Source organism: Nicotiana attenuata, unplaced genomic scaffold, assembly GCF_001879085.1.
Source record: "Nicotiana attenuata strain UT unplaced genomic scaffold, NIATTr2, whole genome shotgun sequence".
In the NCBI taxonomy this organism is placed as follows: Eukaryota; Viridiplantae; Streptophyta; class Magnoliopsida; order Solanales; family Solanaceae; genus Nicotiana; species Nicotiana attenuata.
In genome coordinates, this window is record NW_017671002.1 from 341,841 (window position 1) to 369,323 (window position 27,483).

Consider the following 27,483-nt stretch of genomic DNA (forward strand, 5'->3'; position numbering starts at 1 on the left):
ACTAAACCCTTTGTCTTAAACCCCTTTTTTCTTCAAAACTTCCTCCACAGCCTCCAAGCCAAATAAAAGTACAAAAAAACATCCGTCAATTTCCCTCCCTCTACGGCGGGGAGAGACGTGGGTTTAGTTCTTTTTCTCATACAAATTTGTTCCACAAGTATTGCTTCACCCCTTCCAGCTCAAATAAACACAAGCTTAAATTTGCCCTAAGTTGGGATTGAATACTGAAGTTTAATCTGTTCCAACTGGAATTTGAAGATGGCTCAGGTATCTCTTTTTATTTTCAAACTTTTGGTTTATTTTTGTTTTTGTTCTTTGATTTTTTTGCCGAACCTCTCCTCGTATTATTTTTTCTCCAGCAGAATCAATGGTATGTTTATGCTTACGTATCCTTTTTTTCTTAATGATTTTTCAATGATTAAACATAATTTTTAGTGAATTTGAAGTTACGAGCTGTGTATACCAGTGGTGAAGCCAGGATCTTATATAAAAAGGATTCGAAAAATGTCACACCAAGAATTTGAAGTCATGACCTAAAGTGATTTTTGAACCTTCTTTGCAACTCTATTACTATAATTTTTCCTCTGTGGATTCCACAGCTTATTTATGACTCAGAGAACTAAATTTTAACCTATTTGCACTGTATAATTTTCAGCGAAAGGGATTCAAATGAACCCTCTTTCTCCGAGCTAGCTCCACCAGTTATGTAATTTTAATTATTTGTTTATTTTTTGATAATACGGTGTCCGGTCAACTTGCCCCTACCTCCACCTGGTAATTGCTCCTCTCACCTTCCCTCTATTCACCAAGAATTTGGCAGATGAGAAGAAATTACCTAGTTCTTTTATTCAAATCTTGGTCTTCCATGGTTCGTCCTAACTTTATTGACCACTTAGCCATACTGTTTGAAACATGTTAGCTTCATGTAAATGCTCCATGTCACTGATTTTCTATACTTATAATCTCCCACTAATTCCCAAAGTGCAAATAGGGTGATAGTAAACTATCAGTAACATTGCCTGCTTTGTCTGAAAAATACTTTAGGCTACATGTATTCTGGATGTATATTCTTTTGTGGTTATGTAACAAGAACGATTGCTGCTTTTATAGGGTGCATCAGAGGCTGTTGAGGCGGTTCACTTCAGTTTTATGACTGATGAAGAAGTTCGTAAGCATAGTGTTATAAAAGTCACAAGCCCTAACTTGCTTGATACATTAGGCGGACCACTGCCTGGTGGGCTCTACGATCCAGCAATGGGTCCCCTTAGTGAGAGATCTCAGTAAGCTTAAATTATGTTACCTTCAATCATAAATTGATACTTGTTTAGATAAGTAAATTGGTGTAAGTTTCTGTAAATTTTGTTAGTATTAATCATAAGTTGACATTTGTTTTAATAGGTCAATTGATGTGTGTATATATATATTTTTGATCCGTAGTTAAATTCTATTAACAGAAAGCAGCCGAGCACAAAATTTGTGCCGGACATCACAAAAATGGGAGGCTCCCCTATATAAAAACAAAAGGAAAGGGATCCCCTTGCGCTCCTGTGATGAGTCAACAAAATCAACCGTGTTGTTCTCATCAGACACATCTTGTAGTTTACAGGAAGATGCTAACAGGCCTAAACATCTATATCTTAGAATCTGGATTAATCTAGCTCTATCATAAAAGCTCCTTAAATTCCTTTTCTTCCCAATAATACCTAGCAGACTCATGCTGGAATAGTCGTCCAATACTTATTAAGTGACCTGTGAAGGCTGCATTTCCACCAACCATCCAAAGGTTCTCTGATTGACTGTGACATAATCCAATGGTGTCCAAAAATATTGAAGAACAGCCCGATGACTGCCTCGTAACACTGCAATGTAGGAACAAATGATTGTTGGTCTCCTCTTCTGTGTTGCACAAAAAGCATCTGTTGCACGAAGATATCCCTTTTTTTTCTGGAATTTTTTGATGAAGTTATCCCTTTATCTGGAAATTATTTTGGGTATGGCAAGCTCATAAGCTGCTACCTATATAAAGCAAGCTATCTTTTCTGTGATAGGAAAATTCGTTCTGTGATTGCAAGAATGCGACTTAGGGAGAAGAATCTCTTGACTCAGGGGCAGCCGAATCTAATTTTATATGAGCTCCTGTTTTCCATATCGTTTTCTAGGGCCACTCGTTTTAGTTGTTTGTCCCACTGTTTAGCAACTTGTAGCGTGAGCTGAGTGAGAATAACCCCTACTCTGCTGTTTCCAGGTGAGTGAGTCAGCGTCCTCAAAATTCCGGTGCACCTATTCTAATTCTTGGATGCAGAGATAATCTGTCCACTACCTGATCGAAACACTGTCTTCTGAAGTTAAGGTTCCATGCGTCTCCACTTCTACATTGACTAATTGCCGCTGCATCCACAACCAAGTTAAATAAGTCAGGAATAAGGGTGTGCACCCATCCATGCATTCTACCAAAATCTTGTACTCCTTCAGTCCCTCTTTAATCTCTGTATTGACCTTAAAAAGTGACCATAAACTATTAATATGCCTCCATACCCCAACTTCATCAGGGGAACTCACAGCTGAGTGCATCAGACTCTATTTCTCCCCTACTTACAAGAGATGACATTTCACCATTGATTACTGTCCTCCTTGCTATATCTCCATAGCTTCATCAGGGGAATTCACAGCTGAGTGCATCAGACTCTATTTCTCCCCTACTTACAAGAGATGACATTTCACCATTGATTACTGTCCTCCTTGCTATATCTCCATAGCTTCATCAGGGGAATTCACAGCTGAGTGCATCAGACTTCTATTTTCTACCCCTACTTACAAGAGATGACATTTTCACCATTTGATTTACTGTCCTCCTTGCTATATCTCCATAGCCACTTTAGCAGCAAGCTATTATTGTGAAGTTTCAAGTTTCCGATTCCGAGACCCTCCTCTTATCTTGTCCTATGTCCCACTTTATGAGGTGGAAGGACCTCCTTTCTTTGTTGCCTTCCATAAGAAGTTCATTCTCAATTTGTCTTAGGCAAGCACTACCTTGCTTATGATTGGAAACAATGGCATCATATAGGAAGGAGATGCATCACGTACACTATTAATCGGAGTCACTCTACCCACAATGAGTGGATATTGCATTTTTCATATAGCCAATCTCTTCTTAAACCTATCAATAATGCTATGCCATACAGAGTGAGCCTTATACTGGTTATACATAGTCACCCAAGAGGCATTCCAAGGTATGGAGTGAGGAGGTTTCCCACTTGGCATCCCAAATTTTCTGCTAATCTCTAAAGGTCATGCATTAAATTGACGGGGAACAGAAAGCTTTTCTTCATTTGCTGTGATAGCCCCTTTCTATTCCAGCAAGACAGTAACTCAGCAGTAGTGCTTGACATCACCCATTTAATTCCCAAAATGTTCAAGAATAATTGCCACAACTGTGTGGCAGTTCCGTACCGTAGGAATAGATGATTGATAGTTTCTGCCTCCTCTTTACACATATAGCACCTGTTAACTATTTGGATTTCCTTCTATGGAAACCCAAACTTGATTGGGAAGTGTAATTTCTATTGAGTGCCACACTATGCTAGAGTGCTGGTGTAATGATTTTATTTTGATAATTATAGTACTGTTTGTCTTTTGATTAGGTTAATATATTTGCGCATGGAAAATGTTTGTAACTCGTTATGCTCAATTTGTTGGACTGTAGTACCTTGGTCCAGTTAATATATGCATATACAAAAAATGTTACCCTCTAAAAAAAATCAATTTGTTCTTGTTCTGTTGGATGCTTTTTCTTTGTTATGTCTTTCTGTTGATTTCGCTATGTAATGACCTGTTCAGATGTAAGTCATGTGGTCAAGGTACAGTTCACTGCCCTGGTCACTGTGGTCATATTGAACTTGTTTCACCGGTCTTCAATCCCCTGCTTTTCAATATGCTGCACAATCTTCTGCAAAGAACATGCTTTTATTGCTTTCATTTTAGGGCATCAAAAGAAGAGGTAAGTCTTTTTATGAAAGTATTATTAGTTCTTTCCTTTAGCACTTGTATTGCCATATATTTTCCTTACTAATACTCTACATTTCTTTTCTGAGTTAGGTTGAAAAGTGTGTCTCTGAATTAGAGTTAATCGCAAAGGGTGACGTTATTGGGGCCAAAACCATGGATGTTCTCTCTCCCGATAACTCTGCTGATCGGGAGGAAAGTGAAGGGAGCCATATGTCATGTACAACAGATGATTTGAGTTTGCAAGATCGTTCTGAGTACAATAAGAGGCCATCTTGGGACAATTTCCAGTTTACTGAAGCTATGGCAGTTATCGATAGAATTCTCAAGACGAAATCTGAGAAATGTAGCAATTGTGAAACTAAAAATCCAAAGATCAATAAACCAAGTTTTGGACGGTTTCATGTGGTATGTCTCATTGCATCACATTGGTCTGCGTCGTTCAGATTCCCTTTATAAAAGATGCATTGTTCAGATTTCTTGGATGTCATGTTGTATGAGCTTCTGATATTACTGAATGAAGTATTGATTGTGTTATAGAATAGATGCTTTTTGTCCTAAGCTTGACGTATCATTTTCTAAAAAATAGCATGCCATATCATTTTATTGCCAACAATGGTCTGAAACAAATCCAGCACTTAGGTACATATGGGAAATTCATAGTTTGTAGCCATTCATGGTTCTGCGGAAGAATTACCTAATTTTTTCTCTTTTGGGGGATGATGTTGGTTTCTAGGTCACCTTGCGTGTACCTTGACTGTCCAACACGTGCTGCATCCTTCCACCAGGAAAAGTATCGAGTAACTCCGCCCATTAAAGTTTAGTTTAAGTAGATGGAAGGAAATCACTTGTTTGCCTCGGTTGATTCAAACTCTGATCTCCCATGGTCGTCTACTCTTCGTTCTTCCCTGATATACTGTTGGGCCACACCATTATTTACTCCTTTTCAAGTAAACATGTGGTAGAATAATACAATCTCTCTTACCTCTTCAAGCCAGCATTCCGTTCCTAATACTATATCTCTCACCTCTTCAAATAAATACTCCTTAAGTCAATACCATTTCCCCACCTCTTTGCCTTGGGAGAAATCAATTGAAGATATGAATAGTTTCATAAAAGTTTTATTACATGTACACTAGGCTGTTAAGATTAGCATGGCCCTTGCGCAAGGATGACACACAAATCAAGAAATGGTCCAAATTCTTAGAAGGATTTTTTGTGATTGTGAAATAGAGAGAAATGGACTTCTACTAAATGCTGCAGAAGGTATTGTGGTAGATAGTTCGCAAGGGGTTCACTTTTCTTGTTAGGAAAGAAGGATGAAATTTTCTCTGTGAGCTCCTGTTGTAAGCTGTTGTTGAAGAAATTGTCTGGAAATGATGGTGTGTGGCCTTTGAAAGTTATTTGGAAACCAAGGCTCCAAGCAAAGTTTCTTGCTTTGGGTGGATTGCAACACATGAAGCATGTTTGAGGCAGGAAAATTTGCAAAGAAGGGGATTTAATCTTTGCAGCTGGTGCTACTTTTGTAGAAAAAATGGGAGATAGTGAATCATCTACTATTGCATTTCAGGTTTGTTTGGCAAATCTGGTGTATGCTCTTGAACTTCTATGGGGATTCACCAGGTGATACCTGCCAACATCAAGCAAGCTTTATGCAGCTGACAAGGACAACCTTTTAGGAAAAAGCAGACGGCAACTTGGTTGTAAGGACAGTATGACTCGATTTGAAAGAAATTATAGGCGCTTTAAAGGAAGCGAGGAGAATATCAGTTTTGTTTAAAATAGATGTATTCGGAATCTAAAGTTATGGGTAGTGCCTCTTTTGATTTTTCAGTTGATGTAATGCTGGATTTCCTAGATTCCCTTCAGGTTTGAGGGATCTGCTTCCAGTCGGCTAATTTTGTAACGCTGCAGTATCATCTTGGTACTGGCTGACAGTTCGTTTAATAAAATTTTACCTTTTACTGATTTGAAAAAGGTTGTTAACCTGGAGAGCATGACTGGTGAGATGTTAATCTAGTGGTGGTCAAAGATGTGTTTATTCAACCCTGACAGAGTTTAGCCTCAGGTTGAAACATAAGTCGTCTTTCCCTGGTATTAGCTATCAACAATTCTTTTTTTTTTTTATTAAAAAAATTAGCTCCCTCCCCAACTTGCGATCCCCAGTGAAAGTACAACAAAAAGGAAAAAAAAAGAAAACCGTGTTCAATAGGTGAAGAACTAAATAGCTTGACAACTGTTTTTTTTCTCAGTGTATATTGCATAATTTATTTGTTTATATCTGCAAGTGTTGCTTTAGCCGTCCTGCAAGTTTCCATAATTGCAGCTTCCGATAACATGTTCAACTTAACATTCTCTATTTGGATAAACTTTTTCTTGATAATCAAGAAATCCCAAGGACCAGTGACGCGCAGTTCGAACACTCGGTGGATAATAAGCCCGTCCTTCTACCCTTCTCCACTTAAATACCCGGCTTTTGTTTGCGGCAGCGTGTGCCTAACCCACAGATCACAAGCTACTCTCTTGCCACCAGACTGAAGCCTGGGGGCTTCTCTATTTGGATAAACTTTTGTTATTAACATGTTCTAATTGTGACTATTTTTCCATTTCTAGTGGTACTTTATTTTTTTAATTGTGAACTTTCGAAGTACTATTGTCCATCCTGCTATAATTCTGGTTGAGCATGAGTTCACATGTTTGTGTTTTCTATATCTACCCTTTCTTAAATTTGTCCTACTGTGGAGCTTTCACAATGGAAGGTACTCTTGATTGGGTTGTCTGGGAACTCTTGTTATGTCGACAATGTTTTCAGGAATACCTGCTTTCAACATGATCTCATGGGATCATGTTCAGATGCAGGCATCATATATCCTCAACATTTTCTGTTAATTTCTGGAGTTTGCCTATTAGTTGCTATGATTTTTTATTTCTTTTGTGAAATGTTTTCTCGAATTAAATAAATAGCAGCACTACTTCTACAGGCATACAGATTACCTTGCAGTTATGAAGTATTAAACTGCTGCTTTCTGCTCAATTGGTTTTCTGCAGGATATTTCAAGTAAGCAAATCATTTTCAATTATATCAAAAAAAGTCAAACGTTCAATCTGCAGCGCACTGGTGGAAGTGAGGAAAATCTTTCCCCTGAGGTGGTAAATGCCACCGAGCCATTAGGGGAAGCTGAAACCAGCTTATCTATGGCTTCCTCGGATAGATTAGAAAATTCTATGGCACGTGGAAGGCAAGGGGATGAGGAGTATATTGTGATGCAACAGAAAGACTTATTTTCAGTAGCTCATTTACCGTCTCAGGTATGGCCTCCACCGTGAGCCATAAGCTAGTAGTTACAATATTCTAGCTTAAAGTCTTTGTCATAATTATTCTGATGATAATAATACCTTAGTTGTTATATACATTTGGTGCTCTCTTTAGCAATCTTTTTATGTTATAATTGACAGGTCAGGAAAATTATAGAGCATTTATGGGAAAACGAAGCTCGTCTTTGCGCATTCTTCTGTAATATTCAGGGTCAGCACCTTAATACACCTAGCAAGGTGGCTGGGCCCTCTATGTTCTTTTTGGATTCCATTCTTGTACCTCCAATCAGGTTCCGCCCTCCGGCCAAAGGGGGTGATTCAGTAAGCATTTTGAACACCTTTCCGAAATTTCTTAAGTTTGTATATTTGCTTTTTGTCTTGTCAGTCTGGCTACGAATCATGTACTGCAAGAAGTTGTGCTCTTCAAATTTGCTATATCATGAACAGATTCTGAAAAAGGATATTTCACATTAGGTCTTTATCTCACGGTTACTTGAATCTCTCTCCTCTATCTTTATCCCGTACTTAAGCAGCAGTAATGAAATTAATCTTGCAAAATCATTGAATATTTTTCTGTCTTGTCCACTACTTTTGGTTGATACTGTAGATGTTAGCTGTAGCTTTATGTTTCTGTTTATGGAGGTATGCTAGCTTTATGTTTCTCTCCTCAACTCATTCATAAGCTTTCACATATTCACATCTACCCTCTTGTCCCCATGCCTACATTTTTTTTTGAATTATCCATCTTCTCACATATTCAAATCTCCCTCTTCCACACCTTAATTCCCCTTTTAGCATTTTTGAGCTTCTTTGTCAGCTGAAATGGAGGTCTGCCTGAGACATCATATCCACTCCACCAGTCTGCCATTCCATCCACAACAATTGATTCGTGTTGCTTTTTTGTAATGGCATAGCAAAAGATTTTGCTATAAACCTATAAAAAACCTTCACACAAGCAAATACCTTTACTTTTCTGGCCCTTTTACAGCTCATAGTACACTTTATCTAGGTCCAAAAAGTTGCATTCTCTGCATTGGACTAACTTCCTTATGTCTTTGAGGAAATAATTGATCTTTTTTTGAAATGGTGAATTTTCAGTAAATTAGTTTCAGCACTACGATGTATGCTGAGATTAGTTCAGCAAAAACAGCAGAAAAAGAACGGAGTACTTTTCTCGTCATCTATACATATAGTTTTAAGTTTTCCATGTTGGTTGACAGATGAGTTAATTGTCTCACTATATGATCTTAGGCAATCCTCACCTCGTGAGCTTGTTTTTGGGATTGAGTTAGGTCCAATTTTCATTTCTTCACATGGCATCGAGCTAGCTCTTGGGATTGAGTTAGGCCGAAGGTCCATCTCTTCACAATAGTGATAAAGTCTAATGGACTTTGCCTCTTTTACATAATCCTTCGTTTACAAAAACCAGAAAAATCCAGTTATACTGGATCTTTGTGATAGAATTGGTTTTTCCTTCCGTCCTTCAAAACATCTTGGGTTTCTCTGATTCCATATGCTGCGCTTAATGCAAGCTGGTACTATCCTCCTTAACTTTATCTCTTCCTTGTCAGTCTTTCCCCAACCAATTTTTCTCGAATTATCCATTGTAATCCAGATGTTCAGAAAAAGAGCCATGGGTTGTTTGTTACTGGGCAAAGCAGAAAGAGATGGTTGACTCTCATCCCTTCAGGAAGCTGTTATCTCAGCTTTCAGGCAATCTAATGACCGGCCCATTACTTTTAGAAGGAATCTTTTTTTAATAAGGTAAATTGTATTAATCAAAAGGGAGAGAACTCCCGTATACAAGAAGTATACCAAAAAATAGAGAATTTACATCAGAACATGATTCTCTACAAAAGACGCCCAATCTTCTATACAAATAGGGGCTATATGAGTGCACCAAAAAGCGATCAAAGATAAAAGACTATTCTTAAGATGTGAAAAAGGAGACTCAATCCCCTCAAAAACTCTCCTATTTCTCTCCCCCCAAACTATCCACATGAGAGCTAACGGGGCGAACTTCCACGCCTTTTCCTTTCTTCTTCTACGAAAACCGGCCCAGCTATATAGCATTTCCTTTACAGTGCTTGGCATCACCCATTGAACACCAAAAAGGTTCAGGATCGCCCTCCACAAAGCCGAGGACACAGGGCAATGCAACAAAAGACGATCAACTTCTTCCCCTGAGCTTTTACACATATAGCACCAACTAACAAGTGTAATTCCCCTCTTTCGCAGATTCTCAGCAGTCAAAATCACTCCCCTCGCCGCTAGCCATGCAAAAAAACACTCCTTCGTGGGCGCCTTAGGAATCCAGATCGAGGAGTATGGAAAAGAGGCCTCCTCTCTCACCAACATACTTTGGTAAAAGGACTTGACGGTGAACAGACCATCGCCACGCAAACCCCATCTCCAAGAATCACAAGATGGCTGAGGCATGTCTTGCCCATATAGCAGTGTCAATAAATCTTGGAGCTCCGCAATCTCCCAATCTTGCATGTTCCTTCTAAATGAGAGGTCCCATACTACCCCTCCTACATGTTCCTTATGAATCTGTTGGACCATCAGAAGACGAGGGGGAAGGAGACCCTCAGAGTATCCTCTCCACACCACCTATGATTCCAAAAGCTGATTCTCCTTCCATCTCCCACCTTGTAATAGATGTTGCCACTAAAGGATTCCCAATTCTTCATGATGCTCCTCCACATGCCACACCCGAAAGGTGTTGTGATTGTCTTGGTCCTCCAACCCCCTCCCGTGAACGACTCGGGAAATTGAAAGCTACATTCAGTTGCTTCAACTTCTTAACAACGATCCCTCTTTTGTCTTCATACCTGACTATGTCAAATGGACTTGACTCCAAGGGAATTTTTTCAGTTAAAGGCTGTTACCTCTCACTTATTGTTCCTTCCCATCCCAACATCTCTTGGAATTGGAAAACTATCTGGAGAAGCAAGCCCTACAAGGTCAAATGCTTATCTGGATAGCAGCTAATGGCAAGTGCCTCACTCTCGACAACTGTCAAACGAGAGGCCTACACCTTTGCAATAGATGCGTTCTCTGTAAAGAAGATGCGGAGAACATCAACCACTTGTTCTTACATTGCTGTGTCTCTAGCCAACTTTGGAACCTAGTTTTTTCCATCATGGGCTTGAACTGGTGCATGCCTAGCTCTCTTCTGGATTTTTTGATGGCTTGGCAGAGAGGAGGAAATGCTAAGTCCTCCTTCCCCATGTGGAACACTATTCCTGCAGCTATCTGCTGGGTAATTTGGAAGGAAAGGAATGCTAGAATTTTTAAAGACAAGAATGGCAATATACTTCAGCTCAAGCAGAATTGTGTATTCTTGCTTAGTTTTTGGTGCAGCATGGCTATGGCAAATGTTTTAAGAGCCTGAAGCCATGCTTGATTTTATTTTTGCGTTTACGTTCTTTGTAATGTTTCTCAGCTTTTGCCTGTATTTCTTTTCCAGCATTTTGCTCGCTCATTTCAATATACGTTACCTTGTTAAAGAACACCTATTACATAGTCGAAATCCCCTCCTCTGTAGTTTGTCCTGTGTCAGATAGTCATCGTGGGCTATAATCCATGAGAAAACAGGAACTTTAGTTGGTGCATTTGACTTCCATATCTGTTTGTAGGCCACTGTTGTTCTAGGGAAGTCCTTCAATCAATGACTCATAACACGACTTAATTGTAAATTAACCTTTGCTGTGTGCTTGACAAAACCACAGGGGAGCTATGTGAATTTTTCTCCTTCTAATTATATCCCTTATTAACTTACATTTAAGTTTTGATGTTTCTTCAGGTTATGGAACATCCACATACTGTTCTTCTTGGCAAGGTCCTTCAGTCAAATATAGCTTTGGGAAATGCCCATAGCAACCAGGCTGGAAGGTCTAAGATCATAAGCCGCTTGATGGATCTTCAACAATCTGTAAACGTGCTGTTTGATAGCAAAACAGCTGCTGGTGAGTTTATTCTTCTCTTTTGTGCTACCAGTTCTACTTTTAGATGGTGTTATTAAAAACCATTGCTTAAAGCAATGAAGCGATGAAAACTGAGGGTCATCGCTTCACGGGCGAAGCCATGCACTTTAGATAAGCATGCACTTCAAAATGACACGCAAAGTAATTTATTCTTTGAATCTCAACTTTGAGGAATTGGATTAATATCAACATTATTGTGTATGAGATGTTGAAATTAGTCATTTTAATTGAAAATTTGATTAGTGTATTACTAAATTCTTACATGTTTGGTACTTTCTGTTTTTATGTAAATTGCGCGCTTCACTTTATAGAAGCGTGCACCTCAATTCTCGCTTTTCGCTTCAAGACCCTTGGACCAGTTACTTTTTGAGCTTTTCACTTTTAAAGACACTGCTTTTGAAATTGTTTGGCTGGGGTGCTTCCTGGTTAGTTAGTACTCTTTCTAGAACCATTGGAAGGCAGTATTTAGTTTAACTTTGACTTGCCCATCTCTTCTGGATCTGGAAGATTCATGGCTTATACTTGTCATCTGGATCTTTCAGGCTCTTGAATTGGCGACGTTCTAAATTTTGGGAACTTTAGGTTTCCAACCTCAGTTGAGAACTTAGTTGGCAAATAATGGATGGTTGTAAACACAAATCTCATGGCCATTCTTCAAATGTTAAGAAATTTTCAGTACGTTTTGGAATCCTTAATTGATAATCAACAAGATCCCTACACGACAAACTTAAGTTGTACTAAGAGCTCTTTAAAAGTTCCTTTTTTGTGAATTTGGAATTTTATTTTATTCATAAGAGCACCAAAGAAGTGCCATGATGTACAGAAGACTTGGACATGTGCTCCTTAAAAGTTACAACTATACTAATAACTAGCATACACACACGCACACATATATACTCTATTACATATACCATCCGGAGTATTATCAACGCTGATCACATCACGAAGTTACTTCTTCTTTTACCAGACTATTCCCAAGATTATTTAAGGATCACTAAACAGATATCTTACCCAAACCTGTCAGAGAACGGTCTGACAGACCCAGCTGCCATTTGTAGGTTGGAAGAGGAGAACTAGGTTTGCATTTTGTAAGCGCTTTAAGTGATGCAGTTAGGGAACTATGATGGCATATCCTGATTTGTCCTGCAAAATTGTAGAGGTCGCGTTTCACTTGGTGTTGACCTACCATAAAGTGGAAAANGAGGTCGCGTTCACTTGTGTTGACCACCATAAGTAGGAAAATTGTCAGTTTGTTGATAATCCGTCTATATTCAATTTAAAAGTTTAAATTTTTAGAGATGGGACACGTTTATTGATTTATTTTAGGTCTTCAACACACCCCCTTATGTACGGGTTTAAATTCTTTTTTCTAGTACCAAGCACGTGAATTATTTTTGCTAATGGGTGACAATGAGACTTGATCCCAGGACTTTTGCCTAGATATCATGTTAAATTATGTGACCGTTTCATCTAAAAGTTTAATCTTTAGAGGGAACATCTTTGCTAGGTCTACAACCATCCAAATAGAAATGGACTTGAGACTTGACCGCAGCTGAGAATCCCTGTTATCTGAATTTTAGTTGGTTTATTTTTCTGTAGATTTGCATGTATGTGGCATGATATTTAATCTCTAAATAAATCAAGGGTCTACATGTGTTCCTTGAAAACAACATTTAATTTTCTATGCATTGTTGTCTGCGTGATGGTGTTATAGTGTTTATTTGCTATTTCCTGCTGATCTGTTGGTCCGACAACAATCATTTTCTTGGCTGATTAGCAGCATCTTCTATTTAAATGGCAGGTCCAGGTCAAAAAGATGTTGGTGTGGGCATATGTCAATTGTTGGAAAAGAAAGAAGGTATCTTTCGCCAGAAAATGATGGGGAAGAGAGTCAATTTTGCCTGCCGATCAGTTATATCTCCGGATCCGTATTTATCTGTCAATGAAATTGGAGTTCCACCATATTTTGCTTTAAGACTAACCTATCCTGAGGTATTGATGAATATGCTAATTTTACTTATTTTAGAATTCCTGTGCTGTTTCTACTGTTCCCTATCTACCAAGAAAGTTAAAAAAAAAGAAAAGAAATTCAACTTTCAACTTTTTGCTCACACCATATTAAATAGATTTAATCTCTTTTTTCTTTGTTTTTTTTTATAAAAATTATTTGCATTTCTCATCATATTCTGCGAAAGTTCTGAATTATCTTTTATATTATCGTGCTCAGTTCTTTAACTAAAATATATTCAAATTCCTTTTCTTGATGGTCTTGGCTAAATTAAAGAAAATATACCCAGTAGGCTTGCATAGCCTCTAACCCTGTGCAAATCTTTCTCAAACTCTTACATGCACACTTTAATCTCGCTACCAGAGTACGTGAAATCAAAACCAATGTCCCCGAGTGGCTCATATGAAGTTAAGGGCAGTTTGGTGGTACTGATATTTTTGGAGCAAAGGAGTAGAGGGCGGTAGAAGGACTAGTCTAGATTAAGGCTATAAGATGAACTCCATTTTTCTCTTAAACTAATTCAAAACTAGAGAGTGTCTTATTTCCCTAAAACAATAGGAAACCAACTAAAGATTTTTTTTTTTGATAAGGCAAATGATATTATCAACAACTGGAAAATTCCTGTAACAAGAGGTATATCAAAAGGTAGAGATTCTACAACAAAACATGATTCTCTATGAAAGAGACCCAATCATCTACACAAGTAGGGATCTCATAGGTGCAGCAAGAAGCAATCAAAGACAAAAGGCTATTGTCTGGGGATAGTGTTGGATTCTCTACCAACAAGATTTTCTTGTCAACAGATTTGAATCTATCAAGATATTCTGCGCATCCTTGATTATGTGCCCTATTTTAATCAAAGGTCATGCTTGTATATCATAAATGAGGGGGGGGGGGGGGTATTAGGTTGTGTTTTTTAAAATGCTGGCTCGAAAGTTGAAGCGCCTGCAATGTGTGCTTTTAGTTGAGCGGAAGGGTTGATAACAACTGAGTGGAAGGTTTCCAATTGTTAATTTTCTGGTATATTTGATTCTTTGTAAAGATAAATGTCAGCGAAGCTTCATACAGTGGAACCATGGAAAACATTGTCTTTGCTTAAATATGTCCGAGATTCTTCTAAGCTGCTGAGATGGATCTAATTTTTTTTTGGTGGAGTAGTATTCATATTCGATTTACATGGGTTGAATAATGAACCAGTTAGAGCAAATATATCCCCTTTGCCTGTATTGTTCAATAGCGAGTTATACTTTTTTTTGAGAATGACAATAGCGAGGCTATAATCATGTAGTTCAATTTGGCTATATTAACTACCTGAAAACAAGAAAATGAAAAATAAAAATGACTAAAGAGTAAAAAAGCAGAGTAGCATTCTGAACATCTTATTTTTATATTCGAGCTGAATGCTTAACTTTTAGCATTACTTGTACTTGCTCGTTCTGTGCTGATATCTCATTCTTTCATCAGAGGGTGACTCCTTGGAATGCTGGTAAAATGAGAGATGCTATCATCAATGGGCCTGAAAACCATCCTGGGGCTCTCTCTTTTGCTGATAGAATATCTACTGTGAAACTGCCATCAGGCAATGGTACAAATATCAAAAAAATCCGTATGGCAATATCTAGAAAATTGCCTTCTTCAAGGGGGGCAGTGACTCAGTCTGGGAGGAACGATGAGTATGAATTTGAAGGCAAAGTTGTTTACCGGCACTTGCAAGATGGGGATATTGTTCTTGTGAATCGGCAGGTAGAGCTTTTTGCTTCAGTTTGCGGAGCCAATTGTATGCAGTATTTTACGCTTCCTTCTAGAGGTGCAATTACTATTTTCAAATTAACAAAATAACCTGTTGTTTAACAGATTAGTCATCGGCAACTATGATGTGATGTAATTAAGGAAAAAGTAGTTCTAACGGATATGCCACTATAACTCTTGCTAGCTATAACATGGATCATACAAGGATATCAAATTTGATTGAGATAACTATGTGATTGCCTGGGTTTAGATGCAAAGGAACAATTTCAGTAGTTTAGCTCATTCAATATAATGGTATCTAAGCTTTTATTAATTTATTCATAGCACAAACGAAGCAAAATTACAATAAACGTGTGGTCCTTCCCTTTGTTTCTTGTTCATTTTTCTTAGAAAGGTAACAATATATTAATAATCAACACAAAGGCTGTGCTGGAGCCATATTTACAGTTTTAAAAAGCAAAAATATGAGCTTGCTCTTCATACTAGGGTACTAAGAATTCTAATAGGGGTCGTTTGGTACGCGGACTAAATTATCCCGGGATTATAATCCCTAGACTAATTTATCCCACCTGGGAGGTGGGATAAAATAATACCGAGTATGATGAGATAAGGTGGGATAAGATGGGATATCCATGATTAAGTCTGGGACTAAGTTTATACCATGTTTGGTTGCTGGTATAATTTTATCCTGGGATAAATTTATACCATCAACCAAACATGGTATAAATTTAGTACCATACTTTATCCCATCTTATCCCGCGTACCAAACGACCCCATAGAGTTTCAGCTGCCTCTACATAGTTTTCTTTACCTTGCATTCCTTTCTTCCCGCACAGTCCACCATATATATGCTGGGATTGTTTTCCACCACTTCTTCTGCCTAACATTACATCCCACATTATTCCAACACATAAGAAGGTCATATGTAATCTTAGGCGCAACCGATTTGAAGTGAATCAGTGTAGTAAAAAGCTGCCACAGCTGGTCTGTAACTCTACAATGTAAAAAAAGATTGCTGTTATTCTCTGTATTTGCATGACATAAAAAACATCTGGAGCTTAGTTGTATGTCCCTCCTTTACAGATTTCCTGGGTCAGATAAGCCTGTTCAGTTACCTACCAGGAAAACATGCCACTGTAAATGGTATTCAGACTTTCCAAATATGCTTCCAGGGCCAACTTTTTCTTTGTAGAAGGCGATAAAGAATAAGCAATCTTAACTGTGAATTTGCTGTTGCCCTTCCATAATAAACAGTTTTCTGTGTTGTTTTTTTTTTCTGTGAAGAGGGTAAACGTTTTTATTAAATATGTAAGAAGGAGGCACTGAAGTAGTATAAGGAAATTTTGTTCCTTCTATAGGTTGAAGTAGTATAAGGAAATTTTGTTCCTTCTATAGGTTGAAGAAGTACATAAGCTCAGACAGAAAAGCAAAATCAGCGACCATTTTCTTTTTAGACCATAAGAAAAGACTCTTAGATGTACAGAGGACATAAGCTCTTTCTTCTTACTAAAGCATCTGCAATTTCGATCAAGACAAATACTCCAAAATATGCATATAGGAATTGCTCCAAAGCTGCAACTCTTTGCAATGAACTGCCCACTCCAACTGCTTAGAGCTTGCTGAATATCCCCAGGTATAACCCACTGGCTCCAAAGATGTTGAGGAAAATTCTGCCATGTAAGATTGCAATGTAAAATAGGTGATTGATAGATCCCAAAGCATCCTCACATGTGTAGCATCTGTAGCAAAGTGTAATCCCCCTTTTCTGCATATTATCTTGAGTTAAGCTAGATGAGTAACCTCCCATAGCCCTCATAGTAGCGGTACTGTAGTACCCTCATTGACCTCATAGTAGCAGTACTGTAGTGCTTGCGATAGAATATTAATGTAGTAGATCAAATTTACTTGCCTAAAAGGGTCGCATTAGTTGTCATGGCCTCGGGGTAGGTATTCTGAACAAGCTGTTCTATTGGCCTATTAAATGCACCACTTAAATTGCCTGGAGGATTCAAAGGACATCCTGAATTCTTATGGTTCCTTTTTGGATCTCACATATCTGAAGCAGTGACGTGTGACTTGGGTCCACTTATGTTGTTGTGGTGACCAGTGTTGAAGACCTTTTGTTGTCTAAAATCAGCTCTTTCTAGTTTTGGTACATAGTTGTTTGGTTCTTCTCTTTGTTGCTTCACTTGCATAAACAAAATATTGACGACAGTGATAAATGGAATATGTAACCATAACTGCGCTGTGTTAACCTTTTGCGGGCTAAAATGAGCTGGTTCTAGTTTTTGGTACATAATTGTTTGGTTCTCTTTGGTGCTTCAGTTGCATAAACAAAAATATTCACGACAGTGATCAATAAAAAGGGTATCCATAACTGCTTTTGTGTTGCCTTGTTACGCCGTACGCGTTGTTTTATAGCTGCACATGGTCTAACTGGAAAAATTGATGGCAGCCTACGCTACACAAGCCCAGTATAATGGCTCATGTTGTCCGTGTACTGAAAGGAGAAAAAACTCTTCGCATGCACTATGCTAATTGCAGGTTGAAACTCTTATCAGTTTTTCCATGTTTGTAATGGTACAAAATTTCCTTTCCAAGACTAATCTGTTGTTGTATTGCTTCAGTACCTATAATGCCGATTTTGACGGTGATGAAATGAATGTCCACTTTCCACAAGATGAAATTTCTCGTGCTGAAGCATATAACATTGTAAATGCTAACGAACAGTACATTGTTCCGACTAAGGGAGATACAGTTAGAGGCCTGATACAGGTTTGAGTAACCAAACTGGACATTGTCACCAGAAATTTTATGATTCGTTCTTGTTGTCTGTTTATTCTGTATTTCTCTTAATAGTTCTTTGACTTGTATTCATTTCTCCAGGATCATATTGTAGGTGCAGTGCTTCTTACCATGAAGAATACTTTTTTAACCCTTCAAGAGTTCAACCAGCTTCTGTATGGATCTGGTGTGTTTGCTGCTGGGCCTGGTTCAACTTCTGGAAATCATTCAAATAAAGTTTCTGTAGTAGATTCTGAAGGTGTTGTACAAACTATCTTTCCTACTGTCTGGAAACCAAAGCCTCTTTGGACAGGGAAGCAGGTGAAGACTAGCAAAAACAAGCTCATTATGCACTCATTTGGAAACTTCCAACATGAATTGAGAGTAATCATAAAAGTCAACTTCCTACTGAACTGATCATTTTAGCTTCTTATTTGTAGGTCATCACTGCATTACTAAATCATCTGACAAAGGGTAGTCCACCTTGTACCGTTAAAAACAAAGGGAAAATTCCATATCCGTATTTCCTGAGCCAGAGTCGCCTAGCTGAGTATCAGTCAAGAGAAGAAGAAGAAGATAGAACCGCTGAAAATAAGTTCTTAATTTGGAAAAATGAGCTTGTGCGTGGTGTAATTGACAAGGCTCAGTTTGGAAAATTTGGTTTAGTTCATACAATTCAGGAGCTTTATGGGGCCAGCAAAGCAGGGATTTTACTTTCTGCTCTGAGTCGTTTATTTACTATTTTCTTGCAGGTTCGCTATGTTGTTTTAGTTATTTCTTTCTCCTGACACGTTTGTTTTCTTTTTCATGCGTGCTTGGGTAAATCTTTCATCTAAATTTACTCATTCTCTTCAGCTTCATGGCTTCACTTGTGGTATTGATGATCTTGTCATCTTACCACATTACGATATTCGGAGGAAGGAGGAACTTGAAGGAGGGGATGTTGGAGAGGACGCTCATTGTGATTTTGTGAAGTTCAAGCCTGGAGAAATAGGTGAGCATGTCATGAAGCTCTTTGAGGTTTTAAGTGTTATTCTATCTTCATTAAGCTAAGGAATTGTGTGGCAACTGACGAGAAACATTTTGCCTTATCATAGCTATGCATGGCTTTCTTTGTAACTATTTCATTTCTTTTTTTATTGCATACACACACGCAGACGCACGCAAACACACACCTCTTACTATATAGCTATATTTGATGTGTGAGTTGGAGGCAACAAATTGACTTTTCACTAACTAGATTCATTACCGGTGTGCATGAGGAATTTAATACTGACATTAAAATTAAGTTACATTGTGCTGTATAAACAAATATATATCAAATCTGAAGGAAAATGGATGAAGAAAATTCATTTAGGTCTTGTATGCTCCATAGGAAGAGTTATATAGTATCAGTGTTCTATACCATTGTTTGCTATTGAAGTCTTCCTTGGCATGTGCTTATCAAATGACTATTGCGTGTTGGTAATTTGGCATGCAGGCCCTTTGGAGCTCCAACTAGAAATTGAGAAAGCCATAAGCGGCAATAAAGAAGCTGCCACAGCAGCCTTAGATATGAAGATGAAAAATAAACTGGCAAATAAAGGCTCACAATTTAATAAAGAGTTGCTGCTAAAGGGATTGCTGAAACCTTTTCCCAGAAACTGCATTGCCCTTATGACAATTACTGGGGCAAAGGGGAGTACGGTAAGTTGGTAAATTTTTGAAGTCGTGCTATTTAATTATGGGGAAGTTCACAACACTCATACTTTAAGGCTGGTTCTGTGTTACTGTCTCATCATATGTATAAAGTTCTTAGGAAAGGTCTCAATAAGTTTTTAGCTTAATCTCAAGACATGCGGTTTCTATGACTAATTGTAGATTATATTTCTTGACAAACTTTTAGTTCCTTCTAATTATTTTCTATATTGTCTCAGTTACATCCTGCTTATGTGTGTGGTATTTTAAGTGAAAATGTGAGTACGGGGTAAAAACTCTTGATGCATGATTTTATATTGTCTGGCTGTAAGTGTCCAAAATCCTTATCTTTGGGACCTGTTGAACCTAAAAGAAAAACTTGGGAAAGTAAAGGTGACTTCTTAGCGTATCCAAAAAAAGGTGACCTTTTGCTTTGCTGCTGCCGTATTGCTTGAGTGGCCAAATACTGTTTTGGCTTACTCTATTCATGTAATAGCTGCTTGTTCTGCTTAAATCAGTTATGGTTTTCATGAAATGTTACGTGAACGTAGATCCGTGTTCTAGAGAAGCTTGCCTGTTACACTGTCGCAGAATTCCTTATTAGCTTTAGGAGCTCGTGTAAACAACTGTATGTTTGTGTCTTGTTATAAAATTGAAAAGGTTAGATTAGGTCCTATAAGAAATTGTCAATGTCATAGAACTGATAGTGAACTACCTTCCACATTTGAATAGATAAAAATACTTTGAGGAGATCTAATTGTTCATGATCTTCCTGATTGCTTTCGAGTGAAAATGTTTATGAATTGCCTGGGTTTAGATATTAAGTACTGGAATGGGTAATGATCCACATAAGCTCTCTGATACAACAAAAAAGGTGCAATTAATAAGGAAAGAGTCACATGTTGTTTGGCACGACCTAAAAGTTTGTAACTGGAAACACTTTGTTTTGAAGCTTAAAGTAAAATGGTTAACACTATCATTTAAGTGCTTTTGTTTTCCTTTAGCTTTCACATAGGTTTTGATGGGTAGTCTGCTTTCCTACTAAATTTGTAGCTGTGCACGCTTTTATGTTTTGGATATTGTTATGCTAGACTTTATGATTGTACCCATTTTTATGTCTGCTGCATGCCGCTGCATAGGAAAGCATGCAGCTGCAGAATTGTGTATCTTTGTCTGGTGTGCTATTAGAATTACGTATATGATTAGGATTGGTAGGGTTTGTTTAGGATAATCTGTATGGTTTTGCACGACTCACGATTGTTGACCAGAAAAATTTCCACATCATTTTGCCTACACTGTTAGTTCAGCTTTATCGTAACTGTCATTTTCACATTGTCTTTGCTGAGTACTGATGGATTCTGTATCATTTCTTTAGGTTAATTTTCAACAAATTTCCTCTTATCTGGGCCAACAAGAGTTGGAAGGAAAACGAGTGCCACGAATGGTTTCTGGAAAGACATTGCCCTGTTTTCCACCATGGGATTTTGCTTCTAGGGCAGGAGGCTATGTCAGTGATCGATTTCTTTCTGGACTTCGTCCCCAGGAGTACTACTTTCATTGCATGGCTGGTCGTGAAGGGTAAATATATGATTTGTTCCCTCTTGATTTTATCATTGTGGCTTCTACCCACTTGGGTCGAGAAAAATGTAGCCATGTATGCTCAGGCTCTCATTTGAGAGGAGCCTTTGCTACGTAATTTAAGAAAATGAAGCCAGACCTTTTTGTACAGATGGTAGGGGGAATCAGGATGAGGGCTCTATATTCCTCTGCTACACCAAGCGCAGTAAAATTCAATGGGAAGATTACGCTAAAGAGTGATGAGCTGAAAAAAATTTAGTGCCTTGTAAATGAACTGTACATAAAATGTGGATCAACTCCCATATCTGGTGGGGGTTTATGGATAAATGAGTCATTTAATAATTGCTGAGCGATCAATTCTATTTGTAGAACTGCTAAGTGAAATTCTATTTCCAAAATCCTTTTTCAAGCCCATGATAAAGAAATGAACCTTGGGCCTTACTCAACCCGAAAAGCTAGCTCTTGCGGTGAGGATTGCCCAAAGCTGTATAAGGAGACCAAGGACCTCAAATCCCACCGATGGGGGACAACTCAAACTTCTCCTTTATGATTTATTCATGTGCGCCTACTACTATTACTTCTGCATCCTTGGGTTAGGGTATTTGCCATATCTGACTTCCACCTTCTGGGTGTAATAGGTTGATTTATAGTCCTCTCTAAGGATTTGGCATTATGTATGCTACTTCTAATTTTGTTGAAGCATATGAATAATCTTGTTATTGAATGGTGGCTTGACCTTTTATTTATTAACACCCATAGCTTAGAATACTTCTCTATTCCATTCTCTTTCTGCTACTGAGGAGAAGGTTGGAAACTACCTATATCTCTTTATTTAGTGTTTATGGATAACCATTACCATGTACTCCGTCAATAACTATTCTGTTGGTCATATTTGCATTTACTTGCCTCACTGTTGGCTCCTTGTGTACAGATTAGTTGATACTGCTGTCAAAACATCTCGCAGTGGATATCTACAAAGGTGCTTGATAAAGAATCTGGAATCTCTTAAAGTCTGTTATGATTATACTGTCCGTGATGCAGATGGTTCAATTATCCAATTTTATTATGGAGAAGACGGTGTTGATGTACACCGAACAAGTTTTCTCAAAAACTTCAAAGCACTGAAAGATGTAAGAACTGGATTTCGAATTCCTTTATTGACAAATAAAATGTGTGCTGATTGTGTAAGGTTTGCCATACAGATAATCCAATTTTTTTCCATTATACTAATAGTTTATTAACTTTAACGATGCATCACACTTTTGATTATTTGTATTTAGTAGTTGTAAAAATTCATGTCAAATGCTGTGTATTATACATCATTTAGTCATTTTTGTTTTAGTATCTTGATATTATGAATTCTTTAACAGTTCTCAAAGCTAGAATTTTTATAATTTTACTTTATTCAACTGTGGAGTACCTATGAAACTGGATGAAGATGTAAACAATTCTTAAGGACTTATTCAGTTACTCTATTGAACAAAGTTGTATATTCTGGATGTTAACATTTCGTAAGTTTTTAATAAGCATAAATATAATTACCTAAGATATTTGAGTAAAGTGTACATTAAGATACTACAGTGAATATAAAGAAAGGATCAGTACAAACTAGTGCGATTTATTCAAGCTCGAAACTTGCTGGGAGGAATTTGTATTTAGCATGTAATAATTGAAGTTTGTCATTGACAGAATTATTAAATGGCTCATTTATCCATTTATTGATGTTTAGAATCAAGAAACTATTTGCCAAAAGTTGCGGCAAGGGCGGAAGCTCAATTCCTATATTGAAAGGTTGCCTGATGGCCTGGAAGAAAAAGTGAAGCAATTCTGGGGGAAAAAAGCAAAAAAGTTAGAGAAGAAATTAGAGAAGCAAGTGAAGAAGGAAGAGATATCGAAGCAACTGAAAAAGGAGGAGGTGGACTTTCTAGAATTAGTGGGACAAAAATACTTCTCGAGTTTGGCAGATTCAGGAGAGCCAGTTGGTGTCCTTGCTGGTCAGTCTGTAGGTGAACCGTCAACCCAGATGACGTGAGTCAATATGTTTCTCTTTTCTTCTCTACATAGGTTATTTACTCTGTTGTTATTAAGTACTTTTGAACCATGAGGCATGATGAGATGGAAATGGCAACGGAAATTGATATCTCCTAATGGAAATGCTAACATATGATGCAAATAAAATGAAATTAAGGCAAAATATCATGTTACTGTAACAATCAATACTTGAACTTCAGGCATTTTGCTCCAATCTTGCTCTTGTAACGTACTGTCTGTGGAATAAGTTACTGTGGTTGTACTTCAACTACTATTTGCTAATATATTAAAGGCGGTGAAGTGCATTAATTAAACACTCCCATTCTAACATTCAACAACAACAACAACAACTACCCAGTAAAATCCCACATAGTGGGGTCGGGGGAGGGTAATGTGTACGCAGACCTTACCCCTGCCCCGATAGGGCAGAGAGGTCCGATAGACCCTCGGCTCAGAAAGACGGAAATAAAAAAACAAGAAAAGTGAATTCATTAGTAACTCCAGCAGAAACCGTTATAGTAACAGAAGCATAAAAACCAAAAGATGAATGGCATGCAATAACAGTAACCAGAGTCTAAGGCCCGGGTCTAATATAGACAACAAGAATAGTGTGGGTTCAACATAAACTGCAAGCCATCTAAGATCAACCCTAATCCAACCCCGCCTCACCCCCGGTATGAAGTAAGGAAAGCTCTACTACCCCTATCCTACAACCCTAATGCTTGACCTCCAGGCCTTCCTATCAAGGGCCATGTCCTCGGAAATCTGCAGTCGTACCATGTCCTGCCTGATCACCTCTCCCCAATACTTCTTAGGTCTCCCTCTACCTCTTCTCGTACCCACCACGACCAACCGCTCACACCTCCTCACCGGTGCATCAAGACTTCTCCTCTGCACGTGCCCGAACCATCTGAGCCTCGCTTCCCGCATCTTGTCATCCACAGGGGCGACGCCCACCTTCTTCCGAATATCTTCATTCCTAATCTTGTCTATCCTAGTGTGCCCGCACATCCACCTCAGCATCCGCATCTCTTCTACTTTCATCCTCTGGATATGGGAGTTCTTAACCGGCCAACACTCTGCCCCATACAACATGGCCGGTCTAACCACAGCTCTATAAAACTTACCTTTGAGTGTCAAGCATTAGGGTCTAAATTAGACAATATTGACTCACGTCACCTACCTTTGAGTGGTTTTACAAACCACTGGTACAAATATGTATGTTATTATTCGTAGGATGTAATGTATATGAACTTGAAATAATTCTAACTGGGTCTAAATTAGACAATATTACTTGCTGACTTTAGTGCTTCTGTCGGTTTTAGAAGCTACAGGATTAATATAGTGACTGAATTATTTGTTTGTACTGCTCCAATAGATAATCCGAGCTGGAGAAAGGTGTATGGAAGAATAATTATATGGATATTTAGTATTTCACTGCTTCAAACCTCTTTTTCTTATCTTTTCTTTCCCTGAATGTCCAGCTTGTTTAGCGGCTTAATTGTTCTTTCTGCATGTTAATACCTTGGGTGTACTGTTTTTCGATGAGAAACAATGAGGCTGTGTCTATGGCCTTGCTTGTTTTTCTTGTTTTCGATCAGTGACCATTCTGCTGGTCCAATATTTAAATTTCTGCTCTCTATGACTCTATGTCCAGTTGGATTGATGCATTTCAGATACACTTGCTTGAATTATTGTGGCCTGCTTTGATCCGATCTAGTCTGATATTAAAATGCTTCTTATGATGTTTGAGGATTTTGTACGTCAGTATTGGTGAAATTTTGATTTTCTCTAGTTACAGAATTTCATATTGCCAGCTATTAAAGCCTGTCTAGAAGCTTGGTCATCCAACTTTTGAAAATTCCACCCAGCCATCCCAATTATTTCGCTTACTTGCCAATTACTGGCAAATTGAAATTATGTGCAAAAGTACTGCTGCTGTGAATGAGTTCTGGTGAAAATTAGGTAAAATTGATATCACAAAGGCGAAATGAGATGGAAATAAAAATATTGAATGCACCGAGTCATAGACGAAATATTTTAGATATTGTGCTTGCATCACCAGGGATTCATTGATAATGAATGGTATCTTGTTGGAACATGTGTTTTGCCTAAATATTGAAGATCACTGTGGTAGTGTTTTCAAATACACACAACGTTTTGAAATTCAATTATCCAAATGCAACCTTAAAGTATTAAATGCTGTTCTCATTTTCAGACTGAACACTTTTCATCTTGCCGGCCGTGGAGAAATGAATGTCACTCTTGGAATTCCACGTCTTCAGGAGATTCTGATGACTGCCTCTGATGCTATTAAAACTCCTATCATGACGTGCCCCTTCCTTGGCTGGAAATCAAAGTAAGTTGAATTGATCTCTTCGTTGTTTGGAGATGGGTAAAGTATGTCTTTGGATTGGAAACCCTTTGAGCTGATACTTCTCTAGTCCACATTGGCAATATAAAGACACTGCATTTTCTCATGGATAATATGATTCTATGTAGTCTTTCTTGTTGACACTTTCTTGAAATCTGTTGCAAAATCTAAATGTTTTAAGTGATCATCAGGGATGATGCCCAGTCTCTTTTGGCCGAAGTGAAGAAGATCACTGTCGCTGATATGATTGAGAGTATGGAAGTTAATCTTTTGCCGCTGTCAATATACAACCATCAAGTTTCTCAACTTTACAAGCTCACAGTTAAGCTCAAAGAGCACGAGTTTGTGTCATCAGAAGATTGTGATTATACCCTAAAATATGTGTTCTTAAGGGAGTTGGAGGATGCAATAGAAAGTCATTTGGCCTTGCTCTCTAAAATTAATGGTATAAAGAACTTCAAGTCAAGCTCAGACTCAGTGGCTTCACATGAGACTGAAGAAAATGCTTCCAGCACCAGACATGAAGAAGAGATGCTGGATGATGATGATGAAGCTGAGGACGAAAGAACTGAAGAAGATCTTAGTTCAGATGCACAAAAAAGAAAACAGCAAACCACTGATGAGATGGATTATGATGATGGTCCTGAAGATGAAGCTAGTGAAGCTGAGACCACTGCTGAAGTTGAAGATGAGAAAAGTGACCAAGCACATGATATTGGAAATAGGGATGAAGAGGAAACTGGAGACCATGGCAATGAAGAGCAAACGTCTAAATTGCACTCTGAGGAATCAAATATCAAAACAGTTAAGTCGAAGACCAAAACAACTGTCCAACAGAAGAAAAAGAAGGAAATACGTAGCAAAAAGGATTCAGACAGGTGTGTCTATATTGCTGTGGAGGGATTGCATTTTGAGGTCCACTTTAGATTCGTCAATGAACCTCATATCTTGTTAGCTCAGGTATCTTCAAGAATTTTTGTTATTCTCTCAGTTATTACCTAAAGAAAGACATTGAATACCCTTCTTTTTATGCTCTTATATTCTTTTCCTCAATCCGCACTTAATTGAGCACTTTGCTATGCACTACCTACCATATAATCATCCGTCAGCTAGCTTTTGTTGAGTAGACTCATGAGTTGATCAACTGGAGCTTCATTGTGAAAAAATGTTATTTTCTGTCTGATCATTGCGCACCTCTTGGCAAATTGTTTGCCTTGAACTTTTGTGGTCCATAATACCCTTCATTTACAAAGTGCTCTACGTGGCGCTGCACTGAGATAGCTTCTAAATTTCTAACTCATGCAGGTTGCCCAAAAGACTGCAAAGAAAGTGTATATTAAGAACGCCGGTAAAATCGACCAATGCAGAATGGTCAAGTATGATGTTAGTGAAAATACTGTGATGTGGGATGAAAAGCAAACAAAGAATCAAAGCCAAGACACTGATTCTGCTTATTGGGCCCTAAAAGCAGCTGGAGTGGATTTTGGTACCTTTTGGGAAATGCAAGATGACCTTGATGTTAATCGAATATACACAAATAATATTCGCTCTATGCTGAATACTTATGGAGTTGAAGCTGCCCGGGCAGCAATCATACGAGAGGTTAAGACTGTTTTTGGAATATATGGGGTTGAGATTGATTTCCGACATTTGAGCCTAATAGCTGACTACATGACTCATACGGGTGGATACCAGCCAATGAGCAGACATGGAAGCATATCCGAGTCTTTGTCACCGTTCCTTAAGATGTCTTTTGAAACGGCATCCAAATTCATAGTTGAAGCAGCGTCTCATGGTTTGACTGACAACTTGGAGACACCATCCTCCAGAATTTGCCTAGGGTTGCCGGTGAAAATGGGTACTGGTTGTTTTGACATAATGCAGAAGCTAGATATTTGATGTAACAAGCATATGATATTATTATTCGCTGCGTTTTCAATATAATTATTTATTGGTGATTATCAGTTTCTGTGCTG

The 27,483-nt window shown here is 38.1% G+C and overlaps 1 protein-coding gene across 1 annotated transcript; it reads left to right on the top strand.

The window, feature by feature from the left end:
- Positions 1-27,483, top strand: LOC109205150 (DNA-directed RNA polymerase I subunit 1). Its single transcript, XM_019367828.1, has 21 exons — positions 1-267; positions 1,111-1,280; positions 3,838-3,997; positions 4,096-4,410; positions 7,051-7,311; positions 7,459-7,638; positions 11,126-11,288; positions 13,108-13,298; positions 14,779-15,057; positions 17,519-17,607; positions 17,691-17,838; positions 17,950-18,168; positions 18,288-18,599; positions 18,703-18,841; positions 19,328-19,533; positions 20,900-21,102; positions 22,034-22,232; positions 22,832-23,130; positions 25,352-25,492; positions 25,699-26,467; positions 26,813-27,483. Exons 1-21 carry the CDS (start codon positions 259-261, stop codon positions 27,404-27,406), a joined length of 5,046 nt encoding a protein of 1,681 aa, XP_019223373.1. The 5' UTR covers positions 1-258; the 3' UTR covers positions 27,407-27,483.